The 17776-nt window shown below is 44.3% G+C and overlaps 1 protein-coding gene across 5 annotated transcripts in view; it reads left to right on the top strand.

Moving 5' to 3' along the window:
* TXNRD3 (thioredoxin reductase 3) overlaps positions 1–17776 on the top strand; it is a 41806-nt gene that overhangs the window by 3438 nt on the left and 20592 nt on the right. For 4 of the 5 annotated variants that reach the window (XR_014251038.1, XR_014251039.1, XM_082413960.1 and 1 more), the window contains exons 2-6: positions 10741–10801; positions 11788–11897; positions 14092–14196; positions 14432–14504; positions 16422–16541. Coding sequence is in view for 3 of the 5 variants with exons in the window: in XM_082413960.1 (XP_082270086.1) it covers positions 10741–10801; positions 11788–11897; positions 14092–14196; positions 14432–14504; positions 16422–16541 (469 nt within the window). In the remaining 2 variants the exon portion in view is untranslated. The remainder of the gene's footprint in view (positions 1–10740; positions 10802–11787; positions 11898–14091; positions 14197–14431; positions 14505–16421; positions 16542–17776) is intronic. The other variant, XM_082413959.1, reaches the window with a different exon arrangement.

Genomic DNA, 17776 nt, shown 5'->3' on the forward strand with positions numbered 1-17776 from the left:
AAAATAGTGGGGCTGAACACAGAGTGTCTGAAAGGGAATCAGGAGAGTAAAGTGGCAAATGGCCGAGCTTCGGTTTCTCAGTGGTATTGAGATCTAAAAATGCATGCTGGTAAGTGTGGACTTCATGATGTCAGACTTGTGAGGAGTGAAAGGGTCTGACCTGTGACCTGGAATCTGGCAACAGTGTGAGGAGTGGGCTGAACGTGCAGGCACCTGACCAGGCGGGAAGTTCCTGTGAGCCACGTGCAAGACCATGGCCCAAAGGAAATAGTGAAAAACGCCCTCATTTTTTAGCCCCTTCCCCACATTAACTGTAAGCCATGTTTTCCCCAACCCTTAATTCATACATCTGTGGATTAAAAATGTATACTTCCGTTGGTTAGCTTTTTTGTTCTGTAGTAAAATACACGTAACATAAGGTTTTCCGTTTTAACCATTTTAAGTTCAGTGGCATCAAGCACATTCACATTGCTGTGCAGCCATCACCACCAGCCAACCATGGAGCTTTTTTCATCTTCCTCAGCTGACACTCTGTCCCCATTAAACAGTAACTCCCCATCCCTCCCCAGCCCCTGGCCCCACCATCTGCTTCCTGTCTTAGGAATCTGGCTCCTCTAGGGACCTCATATAAACGGAATCGTACAGTATTTGTCGTTTTCTGACTGGCTGATTTCAGTCTAATGTCCTCAAAGTTCATCTGTGTTGTAGCATGGGTCACAGTTCCCTTCCTTTTTAAGGCTGAATACGATTCCACTGTCTGTATAGACCATATTCCCTTTATCCATTCATCCGTCAATGAACAATTGGGTCACTTCCACATTTTGGCTACTGTGAATATTGCTGCTGTGAACATGGGTGTACAGATATCTGTTTGGGTCTCTTTTCAATTCTTTTGGGCTTATACCCAGAGGGGGAATTGCTGGCTCATATGGTATTTCTATGTATTTTTAATTTTTTGAGGAACCACCATACTGTTTTCCATAGGGGCCATAGTATTTTAAATTCCCACCAGCAGTGCACAAAGGTTCCAGTTTCTCCACATCCTTGCCAACACTTGTTATTTTCTGTTTTTTATACTGTTTTTGTTTTGATAGCAGTTATCCTAATGGTTGTGAAGCGGTATCTCATTGTGGTTTGATTTGCGTTTCTCTAATGATTAATGATGTTGAATAGCTTTTCACATGATTATTGACCATTTATTAATGGACAGTATCTCTTTTGGAGAAGTCTATTCAACTACTTTGTCAATTTTTAAATTGGGGTTTTTCTTGTTTGTTTAGTTTTAGTTCTCTATATATTCTATATGTTAATCCCTTATGAGATATTTGATTTGAAATATGTCTCCAATTCTGGAGTTGCCTCTTTACTCAGTTGATAGTGTCCTTTAATGCACAAAATTTTTAACTTGCACGAGGTCCAATTTCTCTGTTTTCTTTTGCTGCCTATTCCTTTGGTGTCATATGCAAAATACCACCAAATCCAATGCCATAGAGCTTTTGTCCTATGTTTTCTTCTAGGAGTTTTATAGTTTTAGCTCTTACATTTAAGTCTTTAATCCATTTTGAGTTGATTTTTGTATATGGTGTTAGGTAAGGGTCCAACTTCATTCTTTTGCATATGGATATCCAGTTTTTTCAGCTCCATTTATTGAAAAGACTGTCATTTCCCCATTGAATGGTCTTGACACCACTGTCAAAAGTTATTTGACCTTATTTATATGTGAGGCTTTATTTCTTGGCTCTCTGTTTTCTTCTGCTGCTCTTCATGTCTGTCTTTATGCCAGGACCACACTGTTTTGGTTATGGTAGCTTTGTAGCAATTTTTGAAATCAGGAAGTGTGAGACCTCCAACTTTGTTCTTCTTTATCAAGAATTTTTCAGCTATTCAGGGCTCTTTTGAGATTCTACATGAATTTTAGGATGGATTTTTCTATTTCTGCAAAAATCACGGTTGGGATTTTGATAGAGATTAGATCACTTTGAGTGGGTAGTATTGAAATCTTAACAATATTAAGTCTTCTAATCTGTGAACATAAGATTTCTTTCCAGTTATTGGTATCTTCTTTAATTGTTTCAGCAGTGTGTTGTAGTTTTTAGTGCACAAGTCTTTGCCTCCTTGGTTAAGTTTATTCCTAAATGTTCTTCTTCATGATATTCTAAGTGGAATTCTTTTTTAAATTTCTTTTTTTGGATTATTCATTATTAGTATATAGAAAAACAACTGATTTTTGTGTGTTGAGTTTGAATCCTAAACTTTCCTAAATTTTTTATTAGTTATAACAGTATTTTGTGCAATCTTTAGGAATTTATACATATAAGATCATTTTGTCAGTGAACAGAGATAATTTTACTTTTTTTTTCCTGTTTGGTTGCCCTTTATTACTTTTATTTTTTGCCTTATTTCTCTAGTTAGGACTTCCAGTACTATATTGAGTAGAAATGGTGGAAGTGGGCATCCTTGTCTTGTTTCTGATCTTAGTGGAAATGCTTTCAGTCTTTTACCATCAAATCTGATGTTAGCTGTGGGCTTTTTTATATGGCCTTTATTATGCTGAGGTAATTTCTTTCTATTCTTAGTCTGTTGAGTGTTTTTATCATGAAAGGGTGTTGAATTTTCTTAAATGCTTTTTCTACATCCATTGAAATGATCATGTGGTTTTTTTTCTCTTCATTCTGTTAACGTGGTGTGTACTACATTAATCTATGTTTGTATGTTGAACCATCCTTGCATTCTAGGAATAAATCCCACTTGATCATAGTGTATAATAGTTTTAATATTCTGTTGAATTCCTATTGCTAGTATTTATTTTGTTGAGGATTTTTCAGTCAATATTTATAAGGGATATTGGTCCATAGTTTTCTTGTGGTGTCTTTGGCTTTGGTATCAGGGCAATGGTAGTCTCACAGAAGGAATTCGGAAGTGTTCCCTCTTCAAATTTTTGGGAGAGTTTGAGGAGGATTGGTGTTCACTTTTCTTTATATGTTCAGTAGAATTCACCAGTGAAGCTATCTGGTCCTGGGCTTTTCTTCATTGGGAGGCTTTTGATTACTGATTCAGTCTCCTTACTAGTTACAGGTGTATTCACCTTTTCTACTTATTCATGATTCAGTCTTAGTAGCTTCCATGTTTCTAGGAATTTATCAGTTTTATCTAGGTTATCCGATTTGTTAGAGTGTTCAGAGTACTGTCTTGTAGTATTTCTGTAAAAACAGTAGTAATGTTGCCTCTTTCATTTCTGATCTTAGTTATTTGAGTCTGCTCTATTTTTTTCTTAGTCAATCTAGCTAAAGGTATGTCAATTTTGTAGATCTTTTCAAAGAACCAACTCTTGGTTTTGTTAATTTTCTATATTGTTTTTATGTTCTCTATTTTGTTTATCTCTGCACTTATTTCCTCTCTTTTGCTAGCTTTGAGTTTAGTTTGTTCTTTTTCTAGTTAAGGTATAAAGTTAGGTTGTTGATTTAAGGTCTTCTTTTTTAATGTAAACATCTATAGCTGTACATTTTTCTCTTATCACTACTTTCACTGCATCCCATAAGGTTTGGTATGTTGTGTTCTCATTTTCACTTGTCAAGATATTGTATGATTTCCCTTGTGACTTCTTCTTTGACTTATTGTTTAAGAGTGTGATGTTTAATGTCCACATATTTGTGAATTTTCTAGTTTTCCTTCTGCTCTGATTTCTAGTTTCAATCTACTGTGATAAGAAAAGATACTTTATATATTTTAATCTTTTTATTAAGACTTCTTTTGTGACCTAGGCTATGATGTATCCTGGAGAATGTTTGTTCCATGTGTACTTGAGAAGAATGTGTATTCTACGTTTTTTGGGTGGAGTGTTATGTAATGTGTCTGTTAGGTCCAATTGGTCTATTGTGTTCTTCCAGTCCTCTATTTCCTCATTGGTCTTCTGTCTGGTTGTTCTATCCATTTTTGAAAGTGGAATATTAAAGTCTCCTACTATAATTTATTTCTATCAGTTTCTTTCTTCAACTTGGTTAGTGTTTGCTTCATATATTTAGAAGCTCTGAGGTTTGGTGGATACATTTTTATGACTGTTATGTCTTCTTGGTAAATTGACACACAATGTCCTTTTAACATATAATGTGCTTTTTGGACTTCCCTAGTGGTGCAGTGGTTAAGAATCTGCCTGCCAATGCAGGGGACACGGGTTTGATCCCTAGGCTGGGAAGATCCCACATGCTGTGGAGCAACTAAGCCCCTGTGCCACAACTCCCAAGCCTGTGCTCTAGAGCCCACGAGCCACAACTGCTGAGCCCATGCACCACAACTACTGAAGCCTGTGCACGCTAGAGTCCTTGTGCCTCAACTACTGAGCCTTCATGCTCTAGGGCCCATGTGCTACAACTACTGAGCCTGTGTGCTGCAACTACTGAGGTCCACGTGCCTAGAGCCCATGCTTCGCAACAAAAGAAGACACCACAATGAGAAGCCCACGCACCACAACGCAGAGTAGCCCCTGCTCGCCACAACTAGAGAAAGTGCGTGCACAGCAACAAAGACCCAACGCAGTCAACAAAATAAAAATAAAAATAATAATAGTAATAATAAACTATATAATGTCCTTTTTAGTCTCTTATACCAGTTTTGGCATAAAGTCTATTTTGTTTTATATTAGTATAAACATTCCAGCTCTCTTTTGGTTACTATCTGCTAGGCATGTCTTTTCCATCCTTTCAGTTTCAGCCTATGTGTGTCCTTAGCTCTAAAGTGAGTCTTCTAGACAGCATAATGTTGTATCCTGTCTTTTTATCCATTCTGTCAGTCTGCGTCTCTTGTTTGGGGAGTTTAGTCCATTTACATTTAAAGTAATTATTGTTAGGGAAGGACTTGCTTTTGCCATTTTGGTATTTGTTTTCTGCATAGCTTATAGTTTTTGTCCCTCATTTCCTCTCTTACTGTCTTCCTTTATGTTCAGTTGATTTTTTGTAAGGATACTTTTTGACTCCCTTCTTGTTTCCCTTGTGTATATTTTGTAGATATTTTTGTGGTTACCATTGGAATTACATATACCATCCTAAAGATGTAATCTATTTTAAACTGATAGCAGTTTAACTTCCATCACATACAAAAACTCTACTTCTTTACAGTTCTGACCCCTCCCCCTTCATCCCTTCATGTTATGTCACGAATTACATCTTTATATATTGTGTATCCATAGACTTATAGTTGTTTTCTGACTTGTTTTTTAAATCCAATAGAAGAGTAAAAAATGTAATTATAAGCTAAAATTACAGTAATACTGGTCTGTATGTTTGTATATGTTTACCTTTATGTGAGAGCTTTGTATTTTCATATGGCTTTGCATTCCTATCTGGCATGCTTTCATTTCAACTTGAAGGGCTCCCTATAGTATTTCTTGCAAGACAGGTCTAGTATTAATGTACTCCCTCAACTTCTGTTTATCTGAGAAAGTCTTAGCTTCTCCCTCATTTTTTTAAATTAATTAATTAATTTATTTATTTATATATTTATTTATGGCTGTGTTGGGTCTTTGTTTCTGTGCGAGGGCTTTCTCTAGTTGTGGCAAGCAGGGGCCACTCTTCATCGTGGTGCACACACCACGCCTCTCACTATCGCGGCCTCTCTGGTTGCGGAGCACAGGCCCAGACGCACAGGCTCAGTAATTGTGGCTCATGGGCCCAGTTGCTCCGTGGCATGTGGGATCTTCCCAGACCAGGGCTCGAACCTGTGTCCCCTGCATTGGCAGGCAGATTCTCAACCACTGCGCCACCAGGGAAGCCCTCTCCCTCATTTTTGAAGGACTTCTTTTTTTTTTTTTTTGGCCAGATATAAAATTCTTGGTTGATAGTTGTTTTTTTTGTTTTTCTTTCAGAACTTTAAATATAATATCCATCTCTCTCTGGCCTACGAGGTTTCTACTGAGAAATCCACTTATAACCTTAATGAGGATCACGTGTAGGTGACGAGCTGCTGTTCTCTTGCTACTTTCAAGATTCTCTCTTTGTCTTTGGTTTTTGACGTTTTGATTATAATGTGTCTTGGTGTGAGTCTTTTTGTGTTTATCCTTCTTGGGGCTTTTTAAAATTTATTTTTTTTATTTATTTATTTTTGGCTGTGTTGGGTCTTCATTGCTGTGCGTGGGCTTTCTCTAGTTGCAGCGAGTGGGGGCTACTCTTCGTTGCGGTGCGCAGGCTTCTCATTGTGGTGGCTTCTCTTGTTGTGGAGCATGGGCTCTAGGCCCTCGGGCTTCAGTAATTGTGGCACGTGGGCTCAGTAGTTGTGGTTTACAGGCTCTAGAGCGCAGGCTCAGTAGTTGTGGCACACGGGCTTAGTTGCTCCATGGCATGTGGTATCTTCCTGGACCAGGGATCGAACCCGTGTCCCTTGCATTGGCAGGCAGATTGTTAGCCATGGTGCCACAAGGGAAGTCCCCTTCTTGGGGGTTTTTGAGCTTCTTGTATGTGTATATTCATGTGTTTCCTCAAATTTGGAGAGTTTGGGGGCATTATTTCTTCAAATAAGCTCTCTGCCCCATTTCTTCTTCTGTGGCTTCCATAATGTGTATATTGTTTAATGGTCTCCCTCAAGTCACTTACTCCATGTTCATTTTTCTTCTTTCCTTTTCCTCCTCAGACCTAATAATTTCAAATGGCCTGTCTTCAAGTTTGGTGATTCTTTCTTCTCTCTGGTTGAGCCTGCTCTTGAATTCATCTAGTGAATTTTATAATTCATTGATTGTCTTTTTCACCTTCAGAGTTTCTGTTTGGTTATTTTTATCTCTTTGCTGATATTTTCATTTTATTCATATATCATTTTCCTGATTTCCTTTAGTTCTTTGTGTTTTCCTCTTTGAGCATATTTAAGACAGTTGTTTTCAAGTCTTTGTCTAGTAAGAATGAAGTCTATATGTGTTCAGGGACATTTTTGGAGATTCATTTTTTCCTTTGGGCCATTTTTTCCATTTCTTTGTATGCATGTGATCTTTTCTTGAAAATTTGGCATTATAAATACGGCCACCTCTCCCAGTCTTCACAGACTGGCTCCAAGTTAGGGAAGACTTGCCCTAACCAGTGCAGGATGGAGGCCTAAGCTCTTCTGAGGCCTTTTCTGGACATCTTCCCTGGGCCCGTGTGTGTGCTTTTCACTCAGTCTCGGTTAGGCTTCACCGAGACCAGTCCTTCAGGCAGCCCTCACATGGGGGCGAGGGCCTCTCTGCTCTCTCCATGTTGTGAAAGAGACCGGAGGCCCAGGCTGCTGCTCCCCTCTTCCTGTGCCGTGCAGCACTGGGGAGATGGAAAGCGCCACAGAATTCTCTACCATTTAAATGTGGCTCTTTCTTCACTGAGCATTCACTTGGTTGCTGTAGATCTCTTACCAGTTTCTAGAGCTTCTATTGAGTTATCTTACTTTGACATCATTTAGCTTCTTGGATTTAGATTGCAATTTTTCATCAAATTTGAGATATTTTTGTGTATCTCTTCAAATATTTCTTTTGCCCTTTTCTTTCTGTCTCTTACTGGTTTTCACACTGTGCATACATTGTGCTTAATGCGGTCCCATACTTCTCTAAGGTTCTGTCCTTTTTCTTTATCTTTTCTCTCTGTGGCTTGAGGCTGCATAAGCTCCACTTATCTGTCCTCAGCTTTGCTAATTCTGCCAGTTCAAGTCTAGTGTAGAGATACTATAGTGGAATTTTGATTTTAGTTATTGTACTTTCCCGTGATTTCCAGTTGGTTCCTTTATATAATTTCTGTCTCTTTATTGATATTTTCTACTGGATGAGACATTAGCATCATACCTTCCTTCATATCTCCTGAAGCATACTTTTCTCCAGTTCCTTGAATGTATTTACAGTGGCTACTTGGCCAGTTCATCATGCTCTCTGGGACCTCTCAGAGGCAGGTTCTCTTGCCCGCTTTTCTTCCTGTGTGTGGATCCACTTTCCTGTTTCTTTGTATGTCTGGTACTTTTTTTGTTGAAACCAGGACATTTTAGGTAATGTATGATGTCAACTCCAGATACTGGACCCCTCCTTCTCTGTGGCTTGTTTCTGCTTGCTTGTTTATTTCTTTGTAGGGCGTTGGCTGGATTATTTGGGGGAAGTTTGTGTCCACCTGAAGATGGAGCCTCGCATGCTCCTCAGAGGTGCAGCCTTGGGCCTGCGCAGCCGCCCTGGGATAACGGGCTGAGCAGGGCTCTCGCTGGGCGTCCGTGTTACGTTGTCTGACCCTGTCAGTGTCATGCCAGGTGTTAGGGTTGAGCAGGGCTCTCGCTGGGTGTCCGTGTTATGTTGTCTGACCCTGTCAGTGTCATGCCAGGTGTTAGGGTTGAGCAGGGCTCTCGCTGGGCATCCGTATTATGTTGTCTGACCCTGTCAGTGTCATGCCATGTGTTAGGGTTGAGCAGGGCTCTCGCTGGGCGTCCGTGTTACACTGTCTGACCCTGTCAGTGTCATGCCAGGTGTTAGGGTTGAGCAGGGCTCTCGCTGGGCGTCCGTGTTACACTGTCTGACCCTGTCAGTGTCATGCCAGGTGTTAGGGTTGAGCAGGGCTCTCGCTGGGCGCCCGTGTTACGTTGTCTGACCCTGTCAGTGTCATGCCAGGTGTTAGGGTTGAGCAGGGCTCTCGCTGGGCGCCCGTGTTACGTTGTCTGGCCCTGTCAGTGTCATGCCAGGTGTTAGGGTTGAGCAGGGCTCTCGCTGGGCGTCCGTGTTACACTGTCTGACCCTGTCAGTGTCATGCCAGGTGTTAGGGTTGAGCAGGGCTCTCGCTGGGCGCCCGTGTTACATTGTCTGACCCTGTCAGTGTCATGCCAGGTGTTAAGGTGTTAGGCTCCACCATTTGCAGGTTAGTTGCTCTGCTGTTTTTGACAATCCCCTGGGGTGTAAATTGTTCCGTTCGCTTATCTAATTAAATCTGGGCCCCTTTGCAGCTGTAGTTTTTGAGACAAATTTGCAGTTTGTTCTGACCCTAGAAGGGTTGTTGTTCGATAGGTCCTTCCCTGGCTCTCTGGTAAACCAGCTGGCTACAGAGGATGGAGCTACCAGCCTCCCCTTAACTGCTCACCACTGAAATCTCCATTGTTTCAGTTGCACCTTTAGACTTGAACTTCCCCACAGTCTGTTTCAAATAAAGTCCGTTCCTTTGGGTAGAGTTTTGGAGCTCTCTGATCTTGTGGTTTACCTCTTGCCCTGAGCAGAGTCTCTGAGACCTTGCTCCAGAGCTGGGGTGGGGACAGCGACCCCCTTGTCTTGGAGGGACAACCTGCTTTATGAGCAGCTCTGGTGAGGCGGTGGCCTCTCCCAGCCTGGAACCTTGTCCCACCAGTGGGCTGGGGCCGGGGGGATCAGGGCCCCGGCGTTTTTGCCTGGGATAGAAACTTGGATTTGTGAGTGGGGGTGGTTGAAGGAAGGGAGCTTTTCCCGTGTTGCTGGCCACGCTCCCCAGGAATATAGCCTCTGCCACTCAGAGCTGTGGGGAGATTGGGAAATGGTGGTGGCCTGGCCCTTCTGGTGGCTGGGATCTCAGGGAACAGGCAGCCTCATTCCCTTGGCCACGTCCACCTGGAGTGGAGCTTCCATCACGCTGACGGGCAGAGGAGGGAAGGCGCAGGTCATGGCTCAGGTGCCTCAGACTCTCCCCCTCTTACTGACATCTAGTAGATTTTCTTCAATAAATGTTTCCTTATTTGCTATGTGCCCTCAATTTCGAGAGACTTTAAATGGCTCTTTTTAAACAAGTTCCACCAGTTGTGGACGTTTGCCAGGGAGCAGGTCTGCCAAGTTCCTCACGCCTCCATCCTGGAATTGGAGCCCCTGGGCTTTACCTTGAGGGCTGAGGGCGTTGAAGGGTTGGAGCCCTGCTGAAAGCTGACCTCGTCAGCTGCAGCTTAGAGAACCCCTAGGAGGGAGCTGAGAAATTCCCGTGGTAGGTGTCACTGGCTGAGGACCGCGACTCGGGGGAACTGGAAAGATGAACGAGCTCCACGCAGAGGAATGTCGAGACTTGGTCATTAACTGGGTGGGTGAGGAGTTAGTGAGGGGAGGAAGACACCGCAGGAGAGGGAAGCACTGGAGTGACTCAGTCCGTGCTCCGCAAAGTGCTCAAGATGCAGATCAGCATCCAGGGCCTGCGTCCGCGTGTCTGACGACTCCTAGAGATGCCCAAGCTGCTGGCCCCCCATTTGAGTAGCAAGGACCTAGGGTTTTGTGTTCAAGCAACTGGCGAATGGTGACAGGGTGGAGTTGTCCGTTTCCTTGTCTGTTTCCCCTACTGGAGGGCAGGGATTGTGTCCTTCTCATTGTTGCATCTTGAGTATGTAGAACAATGGATGACCTCTATAGTAGGTGTGTGACGGATGAGTATTTGTTGAATGGCTTAATGACTGTTGACAGAAAACGCAAAGAGGAAAAGGGATGTGGGAACAGATGAATTTTATTTGGGGCATGCTGCATGTGAGGTACCTGTGGTCAGCCAGGTGGAGAAATATTGCTTGTCCTGAGTTCAGAAAGGGGATTTGGGCAAAAGTTACAGATTTGGAAATCGAGAATGCAGGTTTGGAAATCAAGAATGTAAAGGAAGGAGAGAGATGGGGTGAGGTTTTTCTGGGAAGATGCATAGAGGAAGGGGGAGAACATAGACCGGAGCTCATGTTCCTGAAGAACATCTGTTTTGAACATCCCTTGTTACTATGCCCATGTTTCATAGCTCTGTCTAATCTTTGTGAGAGTAAAACTTGGGTGCATTTTTGTTGCAGGTTAAAGAACTCTTTTCTTCTCTGGGAGTTGACTGTAATATCTTGGAACTTGATCAAGTTGGTAAGTAGAATGATTAGTACACATTGTTGTTTGCAATAAATGTCAACAAGATTGACTTCTTTCCGTTTGCCTTATTCAATTCAATTTACTCCTGTCTCTTTCGGTTAGATGAGCTAATTTCATCAACATTAAACCCCGCGGAGAGTGAACCTGTATATGAAAATAATTTGTGTAGATTTTTTTTTTGTTTATGTTTTTTGCGTTTGAGGGGAGGGAGTAGAAGGAAGATGTATAAGCCGGTAACCTGGAAGTCCTTCAGGCATTTCAGATGTGTCTGCCAGCTTTCTAGCACAGTAGATGAAGCTGTGATAAATGAAGTGCATCTGCCCCTGTTTCCTGAGTGTATTACCCCTGAGGGGCAACACGTTAGTTTTCCAGCTTTACACTTTTGAATTCCTGTCATCTGTGCACTTTACGCGTGCATGTGTTTTGCAGGAGTGGGAGACGTCATGGTGAACAAAAACCTGATCTGAGCCTTCGTGGACTTCACCCCTCCTTTTAGGCAGGTCACTTTAATAAGCGACGTGTTCTCGAATCTTTGAAACTTGTCTAGAGAGTATCCCAAGCAGGGTGCCGGAAGTACTTACGGCCCAGTTCTATTTTTAGGGACCCTGATGATGAAGCTTTTGCAAATGTAATTACAGGAAATATTTCCTGAGTTACCACTGTTAAAGCAGATCTTATTTTATGTTTGCTCTTTAAAGAGGATTCTTATCTGTCTCTGCCTAGTCATTGAATTATAAATCAGATTCTGATTTAGAAGTGTTTGTTTTAAAAGGAGTCAGTAGACTGGTCTTTATTCTTTAAGGTTCCTTTTGAACACCTGAGTGTTTTCCCCTCTCGAGTCATCATTTATAAAGTTGTATGATATGCTGACCTTTGTGGGTGTGCAAACGTGGGCATCTGAGTGTCATAACACTTCAGCTCGGCTCACAAAGGCTTAGAACCTTTGCAGTGTTTTACATATTTAATCTTTTATTCCTTAGACGATGGGGCCAGTGTTCAAGAGGTGCTGTCGGAGATCACTAATCAGAGGACCGTGCCCAGTATCTTTGTGAATAAAGTGCACGTGGGCGGATGTGACCGAACTTTCCAGGTAATGATAGTATCGTGTGTTCTGGAATGCTGTTTGTTCAAATTTTGTTTTAAAAAAATAATTAAAAGGTGGGGGGAGATGGTTTTTAGAAGTCTATTCATTTGTGTCTTTCGGAGCTTGTAAACTCAAAAGCCTATAGGATGGTTATCAGGTCATCTTGATTACTTTAATGGAAATCAGCTTTTCTACGGATTCAAACTTCCGAAGCTGAGAAGGAAGAGGCTTTGAGTGAGGTTGCAGGGCAGACAGGTGAGCGGCCCTGCTCTCTTCCTCGTGATGGGACGGGGACAAGGCCTCTTCCCTCCTCAAGGTTTAGTGAAACGAGGTCAACACTCACATTCTGGTCCAGGGTGCACAGAACTCCTACCAAGGCTGCTGACCCTGTGAGCTTTGCAAAGTTTTGCTTATTTGATTCCTAGAATGCAGAAATGAACAGGAATTGTTCGGTTAAGTAGAGATAGATAAAAATGGTTATTTATTAAATAAGGTCTGTATTTTACCTAGTTGTTTGCTTTTATTAAAATTCTGCTCTTGTATCCTTTATGTATGTATGCAAATGGTAATAATCAGTGATTGATTAAATACTTATATTTCGATTTCAATTAAGAATTATATTTTTGTCAGGAGAAAAGATTGTCTACGTTGTATGTTAATCTGGGATTGGCATTGTTATCTAGTAACAGCCTGCTCTGTCTGTCCTAGAAGCTATAACCCAACTCACATGGTGGTAAGTACCATAGTTTATAGCCTCTAAACACCTTTGGAGGTGCTGGTCTTGCCAATCCTAGCTGGGAAAATGCTGTCAGAGCATGGATCTGGGGCTGTAGAGATGTCAGTTCTACTTCGAGACTGGAAGACTCTCCCTTGGACAGCAGCTGTGTAGGAGGTAGATTTCCCTACGGGCCCCTAGGAATCAGGAGGCCACCCGGCTCTGGGACCATGCACGAGACATCTGCTGGGTCTTTGGTCGCGTGGCACTTGCATGGCACTCCCAGGACGAGCCCGTTCAAAAGCCAGTGTGATGGGACTGAGCAGCTGACTTCGCACAGACAGAACTATTGTTTAGTTACGTATGGAGTCTCTGACCTCGTCTAAGCTTCTTCTGACCACAAGGCGGGCCAAGTGGACACGAGAGTGTGCTGCAGCGTCAGCCTCCTGACCATCCCGACGGAAAGAGCAGGTTGTTTGAGTTGTATAGGAAGTTGCAAGATTTAGGTCAATTTACGAGAAACCAGGAAAAGCTTCAAAGTGCATGTCCTGCTGATGATGCATGAGAATTGTTTTCAAAGTGAAGACTAGCACAGGTGAACAAAATATAGAGGATCTTGAAAAATGGTGCTTGGCTATTTAACTGCACTAAGTTATTCTGTGACTCAGGTTTATCTGCTCGCCAGTCGAAAGCCAATATCGAGAAGCAAGTGTTAGTAGAAAGGAAAGTTGCTTTAATCAGAAAAGCGAGCCATCTGGGAAGAAGGCGGACCCATGTCCCAGAACCAACTTGGAAGATTCTGCTTGGCCATGAACGTTTTTAAAGGGAAAAAGGGGAAATAATCTCAGTTAATCATTAAGACAGGAGGTCAGATTCTTCGTCGTTTCTCCATTGTGTGCAGACCTGCTGACTTCTCCTGAGCTTCCTTTGGATGCCATCTTGCCCATGTGGTCCACCTGCAGATTTGTTAAGGGGGAAGATGGGCATAGAGAGTCAGTCATTGTTTACCTACTTAATCCTTCATTCTTACTCCTTTTAATCCAGGAAAGGAGTCAACAGGTCAGGCGAGGTATTGCGTGCATTCAGTAGAGCAGAAATCAGGAGCTAGTTTAAATGTTACCTATGATCTCAGTTTTGCAATTAAGGTCTGAGGAAAGCAGAAATGAACAAACAGAAAAGGGCAGAAGAGCTGCTTACAAAATGACCTTGTCTGACATGGCTATAAGGCCATGGCCTCCCCATCATTGGACACATGCCTCACTATTGGGTGATAACCAACAAAATATATGTGCTTTGGCATCCGTTCTAACTAGTTGGACCCAACTGAATGCCATCCAGGTAAACTGACAGTTCCAACTTACATAAATTGTAGGTCAACTGTTTCCAAGATTTTTACAAAAGAAATTTATGCTGATTAAGCATAGGGTACAAAGAAATAGTTTGAAAACAAGTCATGCTGTGTTCTCCCCTTTGATTAACCCTCAGGCACATCAGAGAGGTTTATTACAGAAGCTCCTTGAGGAAGATCCAGCATATGATTACGACCTCATTGTCATTGGTGGTGGCTCTGGTGGCCTTTCGTGTGCTCAGGTATGAAGAAAACGACACCCGAAGATAATTTTCCTGGTGATTGCCGTGAGCATTTCTTCTGCTACTTAAAAAAAAGCCATTTATGATGTTCCAGTCTACTCTGTTGTTGTAATAGCTGGTTTAGTAAAGAGGAAAGACTGGGTTTCATCACAAGCACAGTCATCGTTGAGGGGAGAGAGAAATCGGGGGAGTGTCAGGAAAATGACAGGATCTCTATCTGTGGCTTTTTTCATAGGAAGCCGCCGCTTTGGGGAGGAGAGTCATGGTGCTGGACGTTGTGGTCCCGTCGCCCCAGGGCACATCGTGGGGTGAGCTGCTCTTCCCACCATCGTGCGGCGGTTGTTCTGTGTCGGCTCAGTCTCCCTCAGTCCTCACAACAATCTCAAGTTTAACCCACCTGTTTCAGGGGTGAGGAAACTAAATCTCCAATCAGATTGTTAACAAGGGGAGACACTGGAAGAATAATAGGAAAATAATTAAGGAAGACTGTGCGAAAGGGAAAAATTCCATGACCCCAGTATTCCAGAACTTCTGCCAGAATACTTTTTGTGCCCACACATGGACGTTTTCACACAGCTGTGGTCACGCCGTGGTGTGTGCACCCCGTTGTGCTCGCCTGAGGTGGCCATGATGCTTTTCTGTGTTTCTGCATTGATCTTATCATGGACCCCAGTGGCTGCAGGATGGTCAGTTGAGTTAGTGTGTGTGGTCATCCCAGGTCCGTTTAACGCAACGCACAGCGAGCTCCCAGCCTGGGACTTTGCTGTAGACAAGAGTGCTTGCCTGTCCACGCTCTTTTCACTGTAGCATAGAAGGCATAGGTTTTGTGCTGGGTGTTTTCTCTTTATGCTTCGGTCCATCCCCGTTGTCTGTACCCTGCTCTCCCCACAAACTGGGGAATTGGCCGCGTGCCCTCTGGCTTCTCCTGGGGCGTGGCCATCGGGGTAACGGGAAGAGCAGAGGAGGGAGCGTAGGGCAGGGTCTCCAGGCCCGCTGGGCACTGCAGGCTGGTTCTCCCCCCGTGGTCCAGCTTTGGGTGGTGGCACTGGCCCCGTCGCTTACCCCTCCACGGGGCTGGTGGTGGCCCCGCTTCCACCCACTGCTCTTCCTGCCACACCCTGTAATGATTTCTACCCTCTCCTCAGTTCCCCAGCTGGCGTGTCACCTGTTTCCTGCCAGAACCCTGACAAAATGGGAAAGTTGGTGTTTTTTGTTTTTTTTTTAATAAATTTATTTATTTTATTTATTTTATTTTTGGCTGTGTTGGGTCTTTGTAGCCGCACGCAGGCTTTCTCTAGTTGTGATGAGCGGGGGCTACTCTTCGTTGCGGTGCGCGGGCTTCTCGTTGCGGTGGCTTCTCTTGTTGTGGAGCACGGGCTCTAGGTGTGCGGCCTTCAGTAGTTGTGGCACATGGGCTCAGTAGTTGTGGATCGCGGGCTCTAGAGTGCAGGCTCAGTAGCTGTGACATGTGGGCTGCGTTGCTCCGTGGCATGTGGGATCTTCCCGGACCAGGACTCGAACCCGTGTCCCCTGCACTGGCAGGCGGGTTCTTAACCACTGCGCCACCAGGGAGGCCCCGGGAAAGTTGGTTTTTAAAGTTCAAGTTTACTCAAAAAAATCTAGCCTAGAATTTCATATATTAAAGGTAATCCACCTCAACTTTGCTCGTATGGTTAGCACGCTTGTCTTTCTTCTTCCTCCCTCTGCCCCCCTCCCCTCTCCTGTCCAGAAAGAGCCCGCTTAACCTGGACGCCAGGAGAGATGTCCTCTCAGAGGGCTCTTCTGTTTCTCGCCCCGTGTTGTTGAAGGATCCAGAGTAGATGTTCCCTGGCAGCTGGCAGTGGAGCTTTGCCGGCCCAGGGGAGGACTCCGGTTTGCAGAAGGAAAGGCTGGAGGCCACTGCCTTGGCCTTCGTGCAGCGTGGGCCTAGTTAACCTGGCGCGGTTCTGACCGCTTTGCGGGTCAGACTCAAGTGGAAGTTTTGGACCCTGTCCCCAGAAAACCGGTCACATGCACGTCCATGTTTTGCGCACCCCTGGGCCTTCTTCATGGACCCTCGGCCAACAAGTCCGGTGAATCATTTCGTGTTGTTGTGGGGCGTGATGGTGACCCCCATGACCGTGGAGTTTGTCATTTCCACGTTTTAATAACACCCACTCTGCACGTGCGCAAAACCCCACACACACACACACATACAACGTTACAACTATGGCCTTCTCTCTCAGGTCTTGGTGGCACTTGTGTGAATGTTGGCTGCATCCCTAAGAAGTTGATGCACCAAGCTGCCCTTTTGGGCCAGGCGCTAACTGACTCAAGGAAGTTTGGCTGGGAGTACAATCAACAAGGTGGGTGATAGCGTGTAAAAATATAGATTGGGAGAAGAGAAAGAATGAGTTCCTTAGAAATCCTTGCTATTTACATTTCTGTAGTTTAGTTTTATGGGGTTTTTTTTTGGCTGCGCTGTGCAGCTTATGGGATCTTAGTTCCCCGACCAGGGATCAAACCCGGGCCCTCGGCAGTGAAAGCGTGGAGTCCTAACCACTGGACCGCCAGGGAAGTCCCTGTGGTTTAGTTTTAAATTAGTTTAATAAACACTTTTTAAGAGCCCACCGTGTGCCAGCCAGGCCCAGAGAACTCAGAGATGGTCAGTTGAAACCTGCTTTCGTGGGTCTTAGTGCTTAAGGAGGGAGTTTTTGCAGCCTCGGCCATTCCAAACCCTTAGCAGAGTGTGAGAGGGAATAATCACTATTTTCAGATTTCTTTCAAGTATAAAGAAAACAGAATAGCAAGGGTCATTGTGTGGATTTTATCCATTACTGTGAGGACACTTTCTTTTTTATCAGTGTTTATGTATGTCTTTGGTTAATGAAAAATGGAAAACAAATTCACCAATAAAAACCTATTGGTGGGACTTCCCTGGTGGTCCAGTGGTTAGGACTCTGCACTTCCACTGCAGGGGATGCGGGTTCGATCCCTGGTTGGGGAACTAAGATCCCGCATGCCGTGCGGTGTGGCCAAAAAAAAAAAAAAAAAACCTGCGAAACACCTATTGGTGAGGCTCTGAGGATGCAGAGATGAGGAAACTATCACTCCTGCCCTGGAGCAGCACAGCCTGCTGGGGGAGGGAGAGGAGGGGGGGAGGGGGAGGGGAGAGGGAGGGGGAGGGGAGGGGAGGGGGAGGGGAGCGACTTAGTGCCCGTAATTGGTGCTGAGGTTTCCAGCATCAACCTGAGGGGCACTTAGGAGCCTTGAGGAGTGGAGGTGGCAAAGGTGGCCCTTGAGGTAGGACACAGGACGCGAAGCAGCTTGCCCCACACCATGTGGGCTGTGTAGAGATGGTCATCACTGCTGGTCGAAACCCCCTGGGATCATGGGCATGGGGTCTGGGAACGTAGTAACCAGAATGGCCATCTGGACTGCAAAATCTTAGGAGACTTGTTGTCCACTGAGGTCCTAGGAAGGGTGACGTGACGTCTGGGCCATAATCACTGCCGCCGCCCGAGCCTCCGCGCACTGTGACCTCTGCCCCTTCCCTGTGCTCTCCTGTCCCATGTCCCAGTGAGTGGGGCCCTCAGGAGCT

The sequence above is a fragment of the Balaenoptera physalus genome (assembly GCF_965194825.1).
Source record: "Balaenoptera physalus genome assembly, chromosome: 11".
In the NCBI taxonomy this organism is placed as follows: Eukaryota; Metazoa; Chordata; class Mammalia; order Artiodactyla; family Balaenopteridae; genus Balaenoptera; species Balaenoptera physalus.